Source organism: Mesocricetus auratus, unplaced genomic scaffold, assembly GCF_017639785.1.
Source record: "Mesocricetus auratus isolate SY011 unplaced genomic scaffold, BCM_Maur_2.0 Super-Scaffold_100007, whole genome shotgun sequence".
NCBI classification, from domain to species: Eukaryota; Metazoa; Chordata; class Mammalia; order Rodentia; family Cricetidae; genus Mesocricetus; species Mesocricetus auratus.
The window spans coordinates 84,412,726-84,430,016 of NW_024429191.1; the positions used below are offsets into that span (position 1 = coordinate 84,412,726).

General features: G+C 45.1%; 1 protein-coding gene across 13 annotated transcripts in view; it reads right to left on the bottom strand.

The window, feature by feature from the left end:
* Window positions 1–17,291, bottom strand: part of Bptf (bromodomain PHD finger transcription factor) — a 105,854-nt gene that overhangs the window by 11,922 nt on the left and 76,641 nt on the right. For 6 of the 13 annotated variants that reach the window (XM_040749974.1, XM_040749976.1, XM_040749973.1 and 3 more), the window contains 11 exons: window positions 16,123–16,369; window positions 15,457–15,618; window positions 15,093–15,244; window positions 13,305–13,413; window positions 11,636–11,853; window positions 8,445–8,664; window positions 7,048–7,916; window positions 5,783–5,865; window positions 5,354–5,579; window positions 2,365–2,702; window positions 34–207 (listed from right to left, as the gene is read on the bottom strand). In XM_040749974.1, coding sequence (XP_040605908.1) covers window positions 34–207; window positions 2,365–2,702; window positions 5,354–5,579; window positions 5,783–5,865; window positions 7,048–7,916; window positions 8,445–8,664; window positions 11,636–11,853; window positions 13,305–13,413; window positions 15,093–15,244; window positions 15,457–15,618; window positions 16,123–16,369 — 2,798 coding nt within the window. The remainder of the gene's footprint in view (window positions 1–33; window positions 208–2,364; window positions 2,703–5,353; window positions 5,580–5,782; window positions 5,866–7,047; window positions 7,917–8,444; window positions 8,665–11,635; window positions 11,854–13,304; window positions 13,414–15,092; window positions 15,245–15,456; window positions 15,619–16,122; window positions 16,370–17,291) is intronic. The other 7 variants (XM_005069998.4, XM_013113289.3, XM_040749978.1 and 4 more) reach the window with 5 other exon arrangements.

The following is a 17,291-nucleotide window of genomic DNA, read 5'->3' on the forward strand; positions in this document are numbered from 1 at the left end:
TCAATTGTCAAACAGACGCTCTTATCAACTCACTGTGACTCATCATAAGGTGTCCTGCAGATACAGTACAATTCCTCACTGCTGCCCTCTTGTGCCCGCTTACAATCATTACAGATGTACACATCCATTTTCTTAGCCTCCTTTTCTGTGATGCCAACACATTCTCCATGATACCAGTTAGTACAAAGATCACAGCCAATATAGAACCTAAAAGTATTCACAATGAAATGACAATGTAGTTGTCATTTTGAGCTGCATGGCATGTAAATCTGTCTTCCCTACCCTGATTCACTTTCTTACAGGGTAATTTCTGCAATGAGTCAGCTAAACCCTGAATCCAACCATTCTACCAGTGGCAAACTACAGAATCTGACACTGTACCAAGGGTGGACACGTCATCACTCACATCAATTTCAACAAACACACTGTTTAGTGAAATATGGGTCTTTAAAAACATACTGGAATTTGAAAAAAAATTAACACACCGATGGTAATGGCTTCCTTGAAATGAATGTGTGTGAAATTGAACAGGCACAAAAACCAAAGCCAAAGAGAGAATCAAAGACTTACATCTGTCAAACCTATTCTACAGAAGCCATTTCAACATCAGGGCTACTTCTTAGATAGGTTTGAAAATGTATCTCACACTTTACAATGGAAACGAAGCGAAGCGCAAACAGCGAGAAGTTACAGTACAAGGGGCATGCAGGCCAGCCAGGTGGAGAAGACAATGGTCAACACGGTATGAAGGAAGCAGGGAGAGGGCCATGTATGCAGTCGTTCCTGTTTACTGAGTTGGCAAGGGGAGTTGTGTGAGGATGCACGAGCCCGGGCGCTGAGACACGGGTCCTGGAGAGTGGTCACAAGCAGCGAATGCAGGACTGCACGGCTCACAGGCTGCCAGGCTGGCCTTGCCATCACTGGTGCCTTCCACCCCACCAGGCTGTGCCGTAAGTTAACTAGAGGGATGCTTCATGACTGTGCAGAGTGACACACAGTGAGGCGCCAACCTGTCCCCAGTGACCCTTGCTTTGGGACCACGACTCCCACAAGCCCTGCCTCAGGTGAGGACCTGCTGAGGCAATTGAAATGTAGCCTCTTCAGGTGCTACATGTTCGGGAAGGAACTTCAGGACCTGAGTTTCCATTTTTAGTAACTCTACCTAGCAGCTAAGTGACTCAATGTCCCAACTAGGCTGGTCTGGTCTGAGGTCACAAAGCATTGATAAACCCTCCTTACTCCAACTATGACAGGGAGTAAAGGAGCCTGCTGTGTTGAAATGTCAATGGCAAACTAAAAAAAAAAAAAAAAAAAAAAGGATGGAATAGCCACAAAATAATGGGCAGTCTCAACACAATGAGCACATGTACAGGTGTGCCTCATTTTAAGCAACATCAGTATCCCAGGGAAGTGGTGTCAAAATGATCTTCTGTGCACTGAACAATGTCAGGTTCCCATCCTTCGTGTGTTTTACTTAAAGGGAGGCACACTTGTACTGCTTTATGGGGGAATTAGTCCACAGAGTGCCACTCTTTACACGATGGACAATCACTAATGAGGGACACACAGTGTGAAGTGAAGACGTTTACCCTCTGCTGAGTTCTGCAGGCGGCTTGTCCCCCAGCAGAGTTCCCACCGGACATTTGCAAACTGATGGTGACAGGCAACGCCACTGGAGTGGCTTCCATGTTGCCACATACAGACAGTAAGAATTCCTAATTCTAAATCATTTTTATAAACAGTCAAACTTTTGGTATTGTAAAACACTGGCCTACATAAGCATGTTGGACAGAAGTTAAATAGTGAATAACAACAATAAAAAAAGGAACAAGAAAGTATATTTATGGACTACTATCTCTAAAATCTTATTTACGTCACCAAATGTAAGTCAAGACTGTCAAAAACAGCTTCCAATTGCTGTGTCCATCAATTTTTGAATGTCAAACTCACAAAGTGCAGTAAGGAATAGCATGTACTTCCTTTGGCTTTGGTTTCCAATAAGACAATGGAAACTTAGACAAAAATATTGTTGTTTCTTTTTTTTTAAAAAGGGAACTGATGTGACACCTCTGTGCCATCCATTTTGGAATGGACTCTGGGCAGCAAGACGCTGTGCTGGCAGACTGATTAGGAGCAAGTCCACAAAGCGCTTTGGGAAAGCAAAGAGGCCACAGCAAGCTTGTTTTTGACAGAAAAGGACATTGCTGAGGACAAACAAGACCTATGAGCGTGTGGAACAGCCCCCTTACTGCACTGTGTCAAGCCAAGTATCTTATGCGAGATGAAGCCCAGCCTCACACTGGCTCACCCTCACCCAGTGCTGCCAACGCTCGCTCAACAGCGCAGCGGGGGGAGGGCACTTACTTGGACTCATCGTAGGGTGTCTTGCAGATGCAGTACAGTCTGGTGTCCTTCTTGGCCTCCTTGGAGGTGGTGGAGATCATCTTCTTTTTCTTGGACTTGGAATCCTTCTCCTCCTCCCGCTTCCTCTTCTGGGAAGCGACAGGCAGTGGGGTTGTGGGGTGGCCCGTAGATGGCAGACTGTGTGCCAAGGGAGGTGAAGGAGGAGGGGGAGCTGAAGGGGCTGCTGGTGGTGGCGCTGGCACTGGCGCTGAGGGTGTGGACACCGCAGCAGCACTGACCGGCACCACCTGCGCCATCTCTCTCTCTCTCTTCATTTTCAGGTCTCTCTTCAGCTCTTCCTGTGGTCAAGTGAAGATACACAGATGATCACCAGGGTTACGTGAAGGAATAATCTGGGCAGGAGCCGGACATTATCCCCACCTGACAAATACCCCCCCCAATTCTTTTTTGGTTCTCTATGTAGCCTTGGCTGTCCTAGAACTCGATCTGCAGATCAGAGAGATACACCTGCCTCTGCCTCCTGAGTGCTGGGAAAAACCATGTATCATGCTGTCTAAGCAGCTCCTGTTAGGAGTCTACACATGAACCAAACACAAGACCCAAAGCATGGCCTGGTGTGCAGCGAACAGATGAAGAGAAAGACTGCCCTTGTTTATCACGCTTTGTTTGGATTTAAGATGGGAGACCTAGGGGCTGGAGAGATGGCTCAGAGGTTAAGAGCACTGACTGTTCTTCCAGAGGTCCTGAGTTCAATTCCTAGCAACCACATGGTGGCTCACAACCATCTGTAATGAGCAGGCATACACGCGGACAGAACACTCTTTATATAATAAACAAACAAACAAACAAACAAAAATGATAGGAGACCTAAGGAACAAAACACACTATTTTCTAGCTGGGTGCATAGCCCTAGCTATTGTGAGAGAAGCAAGAGGATTACAAATTAAAGGTCCTCCTTTGCAACACAGTTGAGTTTGAGACTCTCCTGGCCTACGTGAGACTTTGTCTCAAAACAAAACAAATCCCATAACAAATAAACACCTCTGAAACAACACTAATTTCTCTAAACATATTTGACCATAAATGAGGATCCTGGACCCGTGAGATGGTCCAGTGGGTAAAAGTGCTTGTCCCATTCCTACAGAGATGATGAGAGGCAGGGATGGACGGATGGACGGACGGACGGACGGACGGACACACACACACACACACACACACACACACACACACACACACACACACACACACACACACACACACACACACACCCTGACTGCAGCTAGCCTCCGCTCAGTCTGTTGCTCTCACTCCGGGTCTAGACATGCAGTTCCAGCAGCTGAGTAACAGTGGGTGCTGTAAGGCTAACTGGACGGAACCCTTGTACCTACAGGAAGGAGTCCTACACATTCTAAAGAAGAACCTCCCCTGGACACAGGGTATAGGCTCTAACCCCAGCACTCAGCAGGATGAAGCAGGAGGTCCAGGAATTTGAAGCCAGTCCTGGGCTAAAGAAAGATCCTGTTTGAAGCAAATCAAAGGCAGAGGCAGATGGATCTCTGTGAATTTGAGGCCAGCCTGGTCTACAAGGCAAGTTTCTAGGACAGATTCCAAAGCAATAAAGAGAAACCCTGTCTCAAACAAACAAACAAGAAAATGAAAGAAAGAATAAAACAATTATAAGAATTGCTCCCCAAGATTTCAAAAATGGCAACTGTATTTTTTCTTAGTATTTTGTTTTCTGTTTTGCATTTAAGATTTTAATATATCTGAGTTACGCTTTTCATTTCATTTCTTTCTTTCTTTCTTTCTTTCTTTCTTTCTTTCTTTCTTTCTTTCTTTCTTTCTTTCTTTCTTTCTTTCTTTCTTTCTTTCTTTCTTTTTTTTTGAGGCATTGTTTCACTATGTAGCTCTGGCTGTCCTGCAATTCACTTAGACCAGGCTGGCCTTGAATGCCTCCCAAGGGTAGGATTAGAGGTATGCACCACCATACCAGGACTGGAATAGTCACTTAGTGTCCCGTGTGAGGCTGTAACTTAAAGGCTTGATGCTCTGTAAATAGCTCTCTTACCTGCCCTGTGTCATAGCACCAAGTGTGGAGCTGTATTTTATGTTTTCTACTGTGAATGGGTTCTCTTTCTCAGGACATTGGGACAACAGTTGTACTCAGTGTTAATACTAATGCTGGCAACCTTTATTCTGCTAAAATTTTATTATTGTTCCCTGGGGATGTAATGTAGTAATTACACCTTACACAAAACCAATTCTGTCTCCTTTCTTGAAGTTTGTGCTTCCTTCTTTCAATCTTCCTCCAGCGAATAACCTGATTGCTGGCCCTGTCTGGTTTGTCTTCTGTGGGAAGACCTTCAGTCTTTCAGGTTATGTAAGGCCGTTTGCTGGTCTGATGGGTGTTTTCTTAAAATGTATTGATGCTGTCAATCACCTGCTTCTTAATCAGAAAGGTCTGTAAACATGCATGGATGAATTAACAGTGCCTACAGTATCACTTTTAGGCTACGAAAAGTTGTATAAATGTGTTTCCCTATGTTCACATTACTCTGCATTTTTCTTCTGGAATGTGTTCTGGATGAACGGACACAGACAATAAAAGCCACACCACATCCAACATAGCTAACACAGCTCAGCCCATGCTGGGCAGTGGTGGCGCACACCTTTAATCCCAGCACTTGGGAGGCAGAGACAATTGGATCTCAGTGAATTCGGGCCAGCCTGGTCTACAGAGAGTTCCAGGACAGACAGGGATATACAGAGAAATCCTGTCTAGAAAAACAAATAAACAAAACAAACAAAAATTCCAAAAGAGCTCAACCCTCTCAGATTGGAGGAAGACAAACTTAGAAAGGTCTGCCTCATCTCAAAAGCTCAGCAGTCCTATAACTCTCCACGCTACAAACACACAACTGTAAGTTCTAGAACAGGAGCTGGCATTTCCGCAGGTGTGTGCGCCCTGGCCGTCGGCGCTCGCTCCTACCTGCACCTGGACCTGCAGCTCCTTGTCCAGCAGGGCCCTCTTTTTCAGGATCTCGGCCTTGAGCTGCTCCTTGTGCTTGAAGAGCAGGGCAGAGAGCTTGCTGGCATTCTGCTTGCTTCGCTTCTGCTCCACACTCTCCTCGCGCTTGCGTTTCTTTGCCGCCTGTTTTTCTTCTTTATCTATCTTATCCAGAATGTACTTCATCACCTGGTTACACACAATCATTCTAGAGGAAAACACACAACCTCTGTAACACTGGCTGTTCACCCTGAGAGGTTAGGCACCATTTGTCTACGTCCCTAGATGATGTACAAACGGACTGCAGAGTTTCAAGGAGCAACTATGGCCATTCCTGGCATTAAACTTGGGTTAAGACCAAAGCCAAATCAAACTGTGCAGACTCTCAGGTGGGCCTGTGTCTCTCCCTACCTTTGATTTTCTTCTCTTTCAGCTGGAGTCATGGTCTTTTTCTGTTTTAAATGTTCTATTACAGCATTATGCTTCATCACCACCTTGAGAACAGAACAAATCCATAAATGCACATTTTATAACAGATACAAGTTCAGTTGGCACACAGGTAGAAGTAACAGCACATGCTGACGTTAGAACTAGTAAGAATTGTCTAACTAATACAGATAAAAAGAAAACTGCTACGTGGTCCCAGGCTCTCACCGTGTGCCAAGTACTGAATTAGGCTGAGCACTTGACACTGTTGATTCTCCATGTTAACCCTGAAATGTAGGGATGCTTCTTTTGTTTTCAAATAAACACTGAGACACAAAGAAATCAACCAACTTGCTTGAGATTAAATAGTAAGTAACACAGCCCAAAAATTTCACCCAACACTCATGCCCCAAAGGGCTTTACCCACTGCAGGCACCAGGCCCCTTACAAAGATCTGGAAGACAGGTCCTGGAGTAACACCCAGTTTACACATGAAACAATAAGAGCTGGGATTTGAACATGCCACAGAGGACTTACGTTCATAGAAATAATACCTTACACCTTCACAATCATATACATGATGGAATTTAATCCTGACAATCCCATGTGGCCACAAAGAGACAAGTTTAATGCAGATACAGCTCAGGGAGAAAACAGTGCTTCAGAGCTCGCTAAGACTTGGAACCTCTTGCCTAGTGCTGATGGGAGCACATGGCCGATGACCGGAATGTCCTCAGGAAGACTGCAGGTCACCAGCTTCATTTAGGCAGAACTCTAGCTATCTAAAGTGACCTCCTACACCCAGATACTATTCCAAGATCCCCCTGCTGCACATTACCACCTTTCACGGATGCTATGGAGAAACATCTGGGTTTAAGACATTTTTACAAAGGTGTGGGCAAGTTATGCAAATGAATTCAGTCTGCCCACAATTTGCTTAGTCTTAGTCGATAGGCAAACGAAGAAATGACACTTGCAAATCAAATGACTTCAAATGAATCACTACATTTTGATGGTGGCCAGACCACTTGGTTTTCTACCAGGGAAAGGTCGCTTCTGATAAGCACAGGTGCTACATGTCCATTAAGAAGTCCCAAACCAGAACCAGCAAGCAGTTTTCTGGTCTTCTGAGGCTATCCACCAGTGACCATGTCTCATTCAGGAAGCCTGTCACAACCAAAGCACTAGGTCTACCACACAGCACAGTAATCCACACTACCCAACATGCTGCTTTGACTCAATGTCTTTACCTGTTTCTGAATGATTTCCCTTTGGGTAGAAGCTTGGAGGGTGTGTTCACGCTCAATCTCTATCTGCTGCTTCTTCTTTTGCTGCTGATCCCTGAGATGCTGAACTCTCTGCAACTGCTCTTGCACACTGGCTGCCTGCACTGTGACCACACTCTGAGCATGCTGAGTCTGCACAGCACTGCTTTGCTGAACTTGAATGGGTAACTGCAGTTTGATTTGCTGGGGTACACCACCTTGCTGAGCCTGTATCTGAGCCACAACCTGTGACTGGATCTGAGAGAGAACCTGGACTTGCTGGAGCTCAGGCACAGCAATGACTTGGGGCTGCAGCTGATGTGTTTGTAGCTGAGGACAGCATGGGGACGGGACAGTAACTTGACTTAATGTTTGTCCTGGAGAAAGAGTTGGAGTTGAAGACTGTACCTGGGGCTGTGACTGTGGCTGGCCTTGGGAAGGTGTCTGCAGAGATGTGGGGGGCGGGATTGGAATCGGCTGTGAGGTTGTACTCTGAACCTGGGGCTGCTGTCCAGGAGTCACCTGGGATGGAGTTGATGGCCGTATTCGAGTCAATGGTGGGCTCTGGGCACGAACAGGAGACTGTCCTTGGACACTGCTCTGAGGCTGACACTGCTGCTGGGATTTAGATGACTGTGTCTGGGAGGGCTGTGCTTCAGAAGGGACATGGGATGAGACAGCTGGCTGGGTCTGGACGTCAGGCTGAGCTGGGGGCTGGGGCTGGGGCTGGGGCTGGGTTGCAGGCTGAGGAGTCTGTGGCTGAGCTTCTGCAGGACTCACACTTGAAGACTGGGTTGTGGCTGGTTGGACCTGGGTCTGGGGTGACAATTTACTTTGCTTTTGCTCCCCTGAACCTGTAAAAAAGAAAGACAAAGTGATTTCCCCGGCTTTAGGATGCAAGAGTGTGGGGAAGGAAGACTATGAAAGGATTTCCTGAAGCCTCAGGCTCGAAGAGGTAAGCCTGCCATTTAGGTGGACTCCGATTAGGCATCTCCTAGGCTGGGGAGCTGGGATGCTTCCTGCATGCCTTCTGTATGTCACCTAGGCTTTCTGAGGCACTCTGTCAAGCTTCGCTCTTCAGCTATGACATGGCAACAGGCACTGATGGCGTATAGGGAGCTGTTTATGTGCTGTGCGGACTCACTCTCCCTAAGCTCACCTCCAGGGCAAGGACGGGCTCCACCTGGCATACTGGTGCCATGGCATCCACTATTGTGCCCTCCTTTCTATGATTTTGTTTTGTTTCAATCGGGAAGGGTATAGGGAGTCTAGGAACAAGGCATGGAAACACAGAGCTGCCCGAATCAACTGTTCAGCTGTTAAGCAGGCAGGAGGCGGAGTACTGGGCCCTGCTACTCCAAACGGCAACACAGTGTCTCTACCTGCTGCTGCAGAAGCAGTGGCGGTGCTGCTGCTGGTGGTCGTGGCTGTTGTTGACAGGGGGGTAAAGAGGAACCGCTGGACAGTACCATTGGGCATTGCAGCTTGCATGAGCTGTTGCCCTGGCCCTGGAAGGACGGTCATCCCCTGAGGTATCAACTGCAACTGCCCAGTAGTTTGGCCTTGTCCCTGAATTACTACTGTTAAACCTTGGTTGCCGCCCTGTGGAAAAAAGCAGACAACATGAAACCATACGGCATTTAAATCACAAATCTGTAAAGGATTTCAATGAAATCATTAAGTTATGGTACCAGGAAAACTCAGGTGAATTACAGACAGCGAATGTGTCCAAACTCTCCAATGGGCAGCCTGCCACCCAGCTACAAACATCATATCTGATCCAGATCCCATTTAATTAATCAGTAAAATAAGGCCCTGAGCAGTTACTGATCCTTGCAATTGCAAGTTTGAGGCCACTCTGGGCTATAGAGTGAGACTATCTTAAAAATATCCCACTCTGCCAGAAACCCAGGAAGAAAACTTATCACTTCTTACATTCTGGTAGCATAGATTAGAGCTATCATGTTCGGATCAAAATTCTTACTTCAATCAACCAATTAACTAATTAATTAAAATTTGAGACTCTGGGTCCCTCCAGTACCCCAGGATAACTCAGAACTCACTATGACTTCACTCACCACCTGATTATTACTTTAAACCACCCTTATTCATGTTATTTTATACTTTTCAAAGATTTTTATGGGACATGGAGAGATGGCTCAGCACTTAAGAGCACTGGGAAAGAAAGTGCTCGTGTCTTGACTGTTGACAGTATGCTGTCCAAATTGGACAAGCAGGAAATAAAAGAAAGGACTGCTGGACTTTGCCACGACACAGTAGGACAGCCCTTCAGAATACCCTGCTTCATAGATAAGTGTGTAGGCTGAAGATGGCTGCCCCAACGTTGTAGAGGAACCTTGGGTGTACCATCCAGGAAGCCAGATGTTTCTGTCACCTCTCTCACAGTTTTTGGAAGCTGCTTGCTTGCACTTCCTGCTTACTCAGTATTTCCTTCTCAGATCTCTGATGGAGTTGAAGAATTTATAGTTATAATTTTCCCTGTTACCAGATTTGGGAAAACAAATTCACTAAAGAAGGAGAAAGTGTAAGTGGTTGAGAGATAGGTAATGCAAGTTAGACTAGAAAGTGAACTAGGGACAACCTTGTGGACTCACCAAGATAGGATAGACAAGGAGTGTTTTCTCTGAATCTGTCAATTATTAATGGACTAGCCACTGTTCATGAATTCATTGCCTGTTATTTATTGTATATAGTTATTGTACTTATTGTATTTATTGTATATAGTTTTTCTTTTAGTAGATATAACCTTTTATTTTAGACAAAAATGGGGAAATGTAGTGATATCTTGCTTATATTCTAACAAATAAAGCTTGCCTGAAGATCAGAGGACAGAGTTAGCCACTAGTTAACCATAGAGGTCTGGAGGTCTGTACAGACAGACAGGAAGTGATATGGCTGGGTGGAGAGAAGACGGGATAAGGTGGGAGGAGACAGGACTCAGTCTCTTTTTAGCTGGGAGGCTGGATAAGTAAGGTGGCTAGGGTTTTTCCTCCTTCGTCTCTGTATCTCTGAGCATTTCTCCATATATGTGACTCTGGGCTTTTATTATTAAGACCTACTAGGACTCGTGTTACACCTGACCTCAACATTTTATTCATGAGCCACTTTTATAGAGCTGAAGTTACCTCATTTCCATTCTGCACGAATTACCACACTTGACTGCTAGCCCACCACACAGACACCTGGTTTTTCCAAGATACGGGTGTTTATGAGTTACACTGTTCTAGGTATCTGTACCAGTGCACACTGGCACTAGTAGGAGCAGGAGAGTTTCCGACCCATCAAGCTTGTACACCAACTCCACACAGCATCAAGGTTGCTATTAAAAAGGCCTTTACTCTGACCTCTAGGTAATTCTTGCTCTTAATGAACATTCGGTTTAGACCAGTCTCTTAGGTAGATGGTTATAATACACATTTCCCTCAAGGTCTAGTGGAAATTTTGAGTTTTGAACACTGATATTTTTTCCTTCTTCATCAAGTTCATTTGATCTTTTTGCTATCAGCTTCTTCATGCAAGTGTACATGAGCATTGTGCTGAGAACTGAACACACAACCTTGCACATGCCAGGCAAATTCTCTACCACTGAGCTGTATAAATTTCCAGCTCTGAATTTATCCCTTCTTGATCTGCACTAATTTAAAAGAAATGATCTAGCAGGGGTACCCACACATGGAATTCAGGTGACAACCTCAGGTTCCAGTCCTCCCTTTCTACGTTGTTTGAGAGGGTCTCTTGTTCACTGCTGCAAATGCCAGCTGGCCACTGAACTCCTGGAGACTGTCTTTGCTATGGGTTCTGGGGTCCTGACGAATAATCAGGCTAGTGTAGTGTACCCACTAGGCCATTTCCTAGTCTCTGAGTAACTTTCCACATACTCTGGTAGTTGGGTATATTTCTAAGCTTTGTCATTGTGACCATATTCCTTGTAGTGTGCTTGATAAATAAGTTCAATTCTACTTTACTTCTTTGTAAATATTCAACTCAAGAGACTTGTGTAAGCTAGGAATGTGCTCGAACACAGAATGATACTGAAGCCCTCTTTTATTTTGAAGTCTCACTAAGTTGCCTGGATGGCTTTGAACTCATTCTGTAGCTTAGTCAGGCCTTAGAACTAACTATTACCCTGCGCCAGCCTGAGCAGCTGAGGTGACACACCTATGGCACTAGGCAAAGCTAGGATTCCTCTTTGTTGCTGTTGTACTAACAACTGAACCCAGGGCTATGAAGAGTCTGGTATGGTGGAAGTTCCACCCAAGTCCCCCTCTCCCCATCTGCTGCATCTCAGAAAGCCCGTCGAAGGATGAACCCTCCCCCAGAGATTCTCAAGAGCATTCCCACAGGGTATTTAAACTCTTTGTCGTCTCCTCTCTGGGGGGAGTTGTACCAATTAAACATGGGCTTTTTACATTCAGTTTGACTTGGTCTGATTTGGGTTGCTGCATCGGCAGAGACTTATCAAGGTCAATGTATACTTCAAAGTTGACCTAAGATCAAACGTAAACTTCAGCAAAAATAAGACTACCTCTCACATGAAAGCCAAGTCACTTACGTGGCCCTGTGTTAACTGAGTGAGCTGAGCCATGGTGAGCTTCACTTGTCCTTGCTGGGGACGAGGTGGTTGTGGGGTTGAAGGCTGTATAGCCCCAGTTGCTGTTCCTGGACTTAAAGCTTTTTGCCCAGGTGATGAAGAAGCAGTACTTGGAGCAGAAATGGCAGTGGAAACAGGCTGTCCTCGGATGATCTGAGTCACCACTTGTTGGGGAGCACCTGCACAAACAACAAGATACCCTCACTGGTCACATGCTCTTAGCATACTGGGAATCGAAATGGTCTGACACTTCAGATGGATGCTGTTAATTCCAACCTTCAAACAGACATTTGGTTGCCAATAATCCAAGGTGAGTTCAAACACAGGACTACAGCCAAAGATTCCTACTGACATCAACAGAGTTAAGGAACAATAGTCCAGGCCAGGCAATGTGGCTCACGCCTTTAATCCCAGCACCAGGGAGGCAGAGGCAGTTGGACCTCTGGGAGTTCCAGGCCAGCCTGGTCTACAGAGTCAGTTCCAAGACAGTCAGGGCTATACAAACCCTGTTTGGGAAACAAAACAAAAGGCATCTCCTTGGTCATGCAGTAAATTCTCAAATGTAATGGCTTTTGGGCTATATCTATCTGGGGGCGGGGCTTTCTTGGGAATAATGTTCTTAAGTTTGGTGGCCTTATGAAATGATTTGATAATCAGCAACAAAAGTTTTTCATTATTGCTCCTCCCTATAAACTTCTGAGTTATTCTCATGCACTCAAGATGACCCACAAGACCTAACGTGATGTCCATGCCTTGAGCACTACAGTTTGGAACAATACATGGAAAGTTACCATTTAAATGTGACACCGCTAAACTACCACAGAAGCACAGAAGAGGAGAGACGCCAGTCGTTAAAAGAACTTGATATTCTTGTCGAGAACCCTGGTTCAATTCCCAGCACTCACAACTACCCATAACTCTAACTCCAGGCATCCACCTTGGCAGGCACCAGTCCAGTAACATGGTGCACAGACATACATTCAATCAAAACACTTATACATGAAAAAATGAAATAAATAAATCTAAAAACAGACTTGTTCTGGTCAGCTACATGAGGATCACTAAGATAATCCAATACATGCATGTTCTCTTTGAAGTATCATCCAACCAAACATTCAAGCCAGGTGTCCTTAACTAATGAGTCATCTCTGTAGGTCCTGTTTTTCACTCAATTTTATATCCTCCACCCCATGCCAGGGTTCATAGACAGGGCCTTCCCTGCATGCAAAACAAAAGCTCGACCATCAAGTGCCAGGCCTAGTTCACAGTCTTTGACTTCTAATATAGTTTTAACCTGCTTATATTAATTGTGATTGATTCAAGGTCGGACACTGCCTTTGCAATTTACATACACAAAACCTTTGTTCTTCTTTTTACTTTAAGCTATCTGAATGCTATTTTGTACATTTATTAGCGGTTTCCCTTACTCACTTTATAAGTAAACTTGAGTTCACTTTTCCTCTTTTTTGGCAGGGGAAAGAATAAATGGCATCTGTGTTTGCATCTCACCATGGATTAGAAACTTAGTGTGCACTTCAGTACTAATTAAAGAGGACCAAATGAAGTGGTGTGTCACAATTTCCTAGGCACGCTGTCCAAACACTGCGCTAGTAACCCTGCATGTGAATACCTGGCTGCACCATCACAGGTGCTCGAATAATTGCTTTTCCTAGTGTTGACTGCTGCAGTGGTGTTCTAATCACCGTCATGCCAGGACGGATCTGCGGCCCCGTGAGTACCTGCGGATGAACAAAGGACAATGAATTCAACCTGCTGCAGCAAGCCTGGTGGCACATGCCTTTAATCCCAGCACTCTGAGGCAGGCAGAGGCAGGTAAATCCCTGGTCTACAGAGTGAGTTCCAGGACAGCCGGGGCTACACAGAGAAACCCTGTCTTGAAAAAGAAAAACAAACAAAATAAAAAAGAATTAAAACTGCTTCAAAATGACACGATGGACTTAGAACTCAATTTCATTAAACATCCTACAGACATAGCAGAGAATCGACACTATTTTATATATATTGGAGATAAGATTCTGCTATGTAGCCCTGGCTGCCCTGGAACTCACTATATAGATCCATTCGTCTCTGCCTACTCACAAAAACATTGTATTCAGTGTGGGTATGAAAGTGGAATTTTGAAGATAGGAACTTAGGCTCAGCTCTGTCACCTGTCACTATTGCTCAAGGAAGAGGATGGACACTAGAATAAACAAAAATTCAATATCCTTTCATTGTTTAAAAGATGACAATACTGACATTACTTAAGTTTTTAAATTAGAGCTGGAATTTTTTATTCTCTTTATCTTTTTTGAGACAGGGTTTCTCTGTGTAACAGTTCTGGCTGTCCTGACACTTGTTATGTAGACCAGGCTGGCCTTGAATTCTTAGAGATCCACCTGCTTCTGCCTCCCAAGTGCTGGGATTAAAAGCGTGTGCCACCACTGCCTAGCAAGCTGGAACATTTTTACTTTAAAACTTTTTCCATGCTACTAGTGGCAAAGAAATGCTGTACTTCATGTGTGCACGATATTTTAATCTGTTCTTTTTATTCTTAAAGATGTATTATGCATAGCGTTTTGCCTGCATGTATGTCTTCAGACCAGAAGAGGGCACCAGATCTCATCATAGATGGTTGTGAGCCACCATGTGGTTGCTGGAAATTGAACTCAGGACATCTGGAAGAGCAGCCAGTGCTCTTAGCCACTGAGCCATCTCTCTAGCTCCCTCCCTTTTTAAGATTTATTCTATGTGCATTGGTATTTTGCCCACATGTTTATCTGTGTGAGTGTGTCAGATCCTCTGGACCTGGAGTGACAGACAGTTGTGAGCTGCCATGTGGGTGCTGGGGATGCTGGGTCCTCTGGAAAAGAGTAGCCAGTGCTTTTAACCGCCGAGCCATCTCTCCAGCCCCAATCTGTTCTTTTTTGATCAAAAAGAATACAAATGAATTAAAACAAAGGTGAGCAAGATCTCTTGCAAAAGGGAGGGGCTTCAAGAGAGGGTAGGAAGTACAACACGTACCAGTGCTGTTCAAGCCACAAACAATTTTCTCTAGAAAACACTGGCAAATAATTATTACTTATAACAATATCAATATGCAATTAACCAAATGCCAAAATTAATATGTCATTACCAATATAAAAAAAAATTGCTGAGCGGTAGTGGCACACACCTTTAATCCCAGCACTAAGGGATGCAGAGATGGTGTGTGTGTGTGTGTGTGTGTGTGTGTGTGTGTGTGTGTGTGTGTGTGGTGCGTGGTGGGTGTCTCTGAGTTTCAGGCCAGTCTCATCTTCAAAGCAAGTAGGACAGCCAAGGCTATACAGAGAAACTCCGTCTCAAGGGAGAAAAACAGTATTTTTCCAAAATAGCACTTCAACATTTCTCAACAGAAAAATTCTTGAGCAACACTTACCTGTGATGTGGTAGTGGTTCCTGCAGAGGCTGAGGTATTGGGCCTAATTGTGACTGTTGCGGTCCTGGGCTGGAATGAAGTAAAGGTTTGCTGACTTGGACCTGTCGTCGATGGAATGATACCCAGGACTTTCTGCTGTACCTGGACCACACCTTAAAGAGAGATGAAGAAGACATGAACCACTACCCTTCAAGGAAAGACATCAGGTATTGCTTGGTGTCTGAGGAAAAACTACGTGTGGTGGGTTGCAGAGTGGGCTACACAGAATGTGAGACCTGACGACTGAAACCAGTGAGAGGAAATGGAGTGATGGCGACAGCATGATCTGGCGAAGGTGAACTCAAACTCTGTGAGGTTCCCTTACCTCCTTGTGTTGCTGGCACATTTACAGCGACAATCTTGCTGTTTGCAGGAAGTGGCAGTTTGGTAATTACTTTTCCTGCCACAGTGACGGGATTGCCTGTAATTTGGAACGTCTGACCTGTGCTGGCAATGGTTGTAGCAGAGGTGGCAGCTGTGCTGGTGGCTAATGGGGTATAAGACATTTAATAAGCTTTAGATCTTAGATAACCAGCAGCGCAGTGACTTCTAGAAGGGCACCGATGCAGGAAATGCGACTCGTTCTGTATCTCATGAAATCAGTCCTGTCTGCTCCAAGTGCACTTGTAGGTACTGAGGGGAGAACTACAGAGGACCCACAAAGAGCAACTACGACAAACGCCTGTCACAGTCGGCCTGCGCCGGCAGCGGCAGGAGCACAACAACACCTCAAGAAATGAATGTTAGAGGGGCCGGGCGTTGGTGGCGCACGCCTTTAATCCCAGCACTCGGGAGGCAGAGGCAGGCGGATCTCTGTGAGTTCGAGACCAGCCTGGACTACCAAGCGAGTTCCAGGACAACCTCCAAAGCCACAGAGAAACCCTGTCTCGAAAAACCAAAAAAAAAAAAAAAAAAAAAAAAAGAAATGAATGTTAGAAATGTCCCCCTCTCCCCTGCAATGAAGGCAATGCTTCATCCATCCCGGCTCTACCTGAATTGGACTGGCCTTGCTTCACCCACGTGGCAAAGGTTTGGTGGAAGTTCTTGTTTTGCTGGAATGTGACAGTGGCAGGGGATCCAACCTTGGTGGCTAGCACCATCTTCGTTCCAGGGGTGACTGAGCCACCTAAGGGAGCCACCATCACCTTCTGGGCTGGAGAGACGGTGCTGCTTGTGCTGTTTGTTGGCGACGTGGTAGACGCTGCAATGACTGCAGGCTTCTGCTGCTCCAAACGCTTCTGAGAGTCAAGGAGAGGAAACGTAAACTCCAGTTCTACACGACAAACCTCATTTGCAGGATTCCACTATGGTAAACTACCAAAAAGAAAGGCATGCCTGTCTAAATTTATTCGGAATCCTTCATGAGGTCTCAAGTCCCAAGTCTCTACATCATTATAAATTGTTCATAAATAAAAAATTTAAAGGTCAAAATGTTGTATGTAACATGTAACTTTTTACTTAAAGACTGGCAGAGTTTATCCACAGTTAAGCAACGGTTGTCTAATGAACAACAGCACAGGCTTCCATGAATGAAACATTAGGTAGGACAGACTGTACGGGGAATACTTCATTTAGCAATACTTCTCATCAAATCAGAAAGCTGGCATTGGGACACTAAGCATGAGGAAATTGAGGCTCAGAGCAGCTGTACAACTAGCCCAAGGACACATGATGGAGCTGAGATTAAGCTCACGAAAGTCCACTCAAATGGTAAGGGAGGAAGGTTGCCTTGAATTTGAGGATGCCTGAGATACAGAGGAACACTGTGTCTCAAAACCACAAACAAGAGCTGGACATGGTGACCCTGCCTATACCTGCAGCTCATGCGAGACGGAGGCAGGAGGACTACAATGAGTTTGAGGCCAGCTTGAGCCACACAGTGAGGTCAGGGACAGCCTCAGCTACGGCGAGAGTCTCAGAACTCCTATTGAGCCCAATTCCCAGGCTTCACTTCTGCTCTGTAGTCATAGTCACTCTGTTTGAATTGTTTTCGCAGACAGACCACATGCTTGATGAGAAGTTGAAGTATTTCATACCAACGTTCATTTTTCACAAGAGAAGCTGTGCAAACTCAGAGATGTCACCTGACCACATGGTTAGAAGGAAAACAGCAAAAAAAAAAAAAAAAGAAAAAAGAAAAAAAAAAAAGACACACAATTA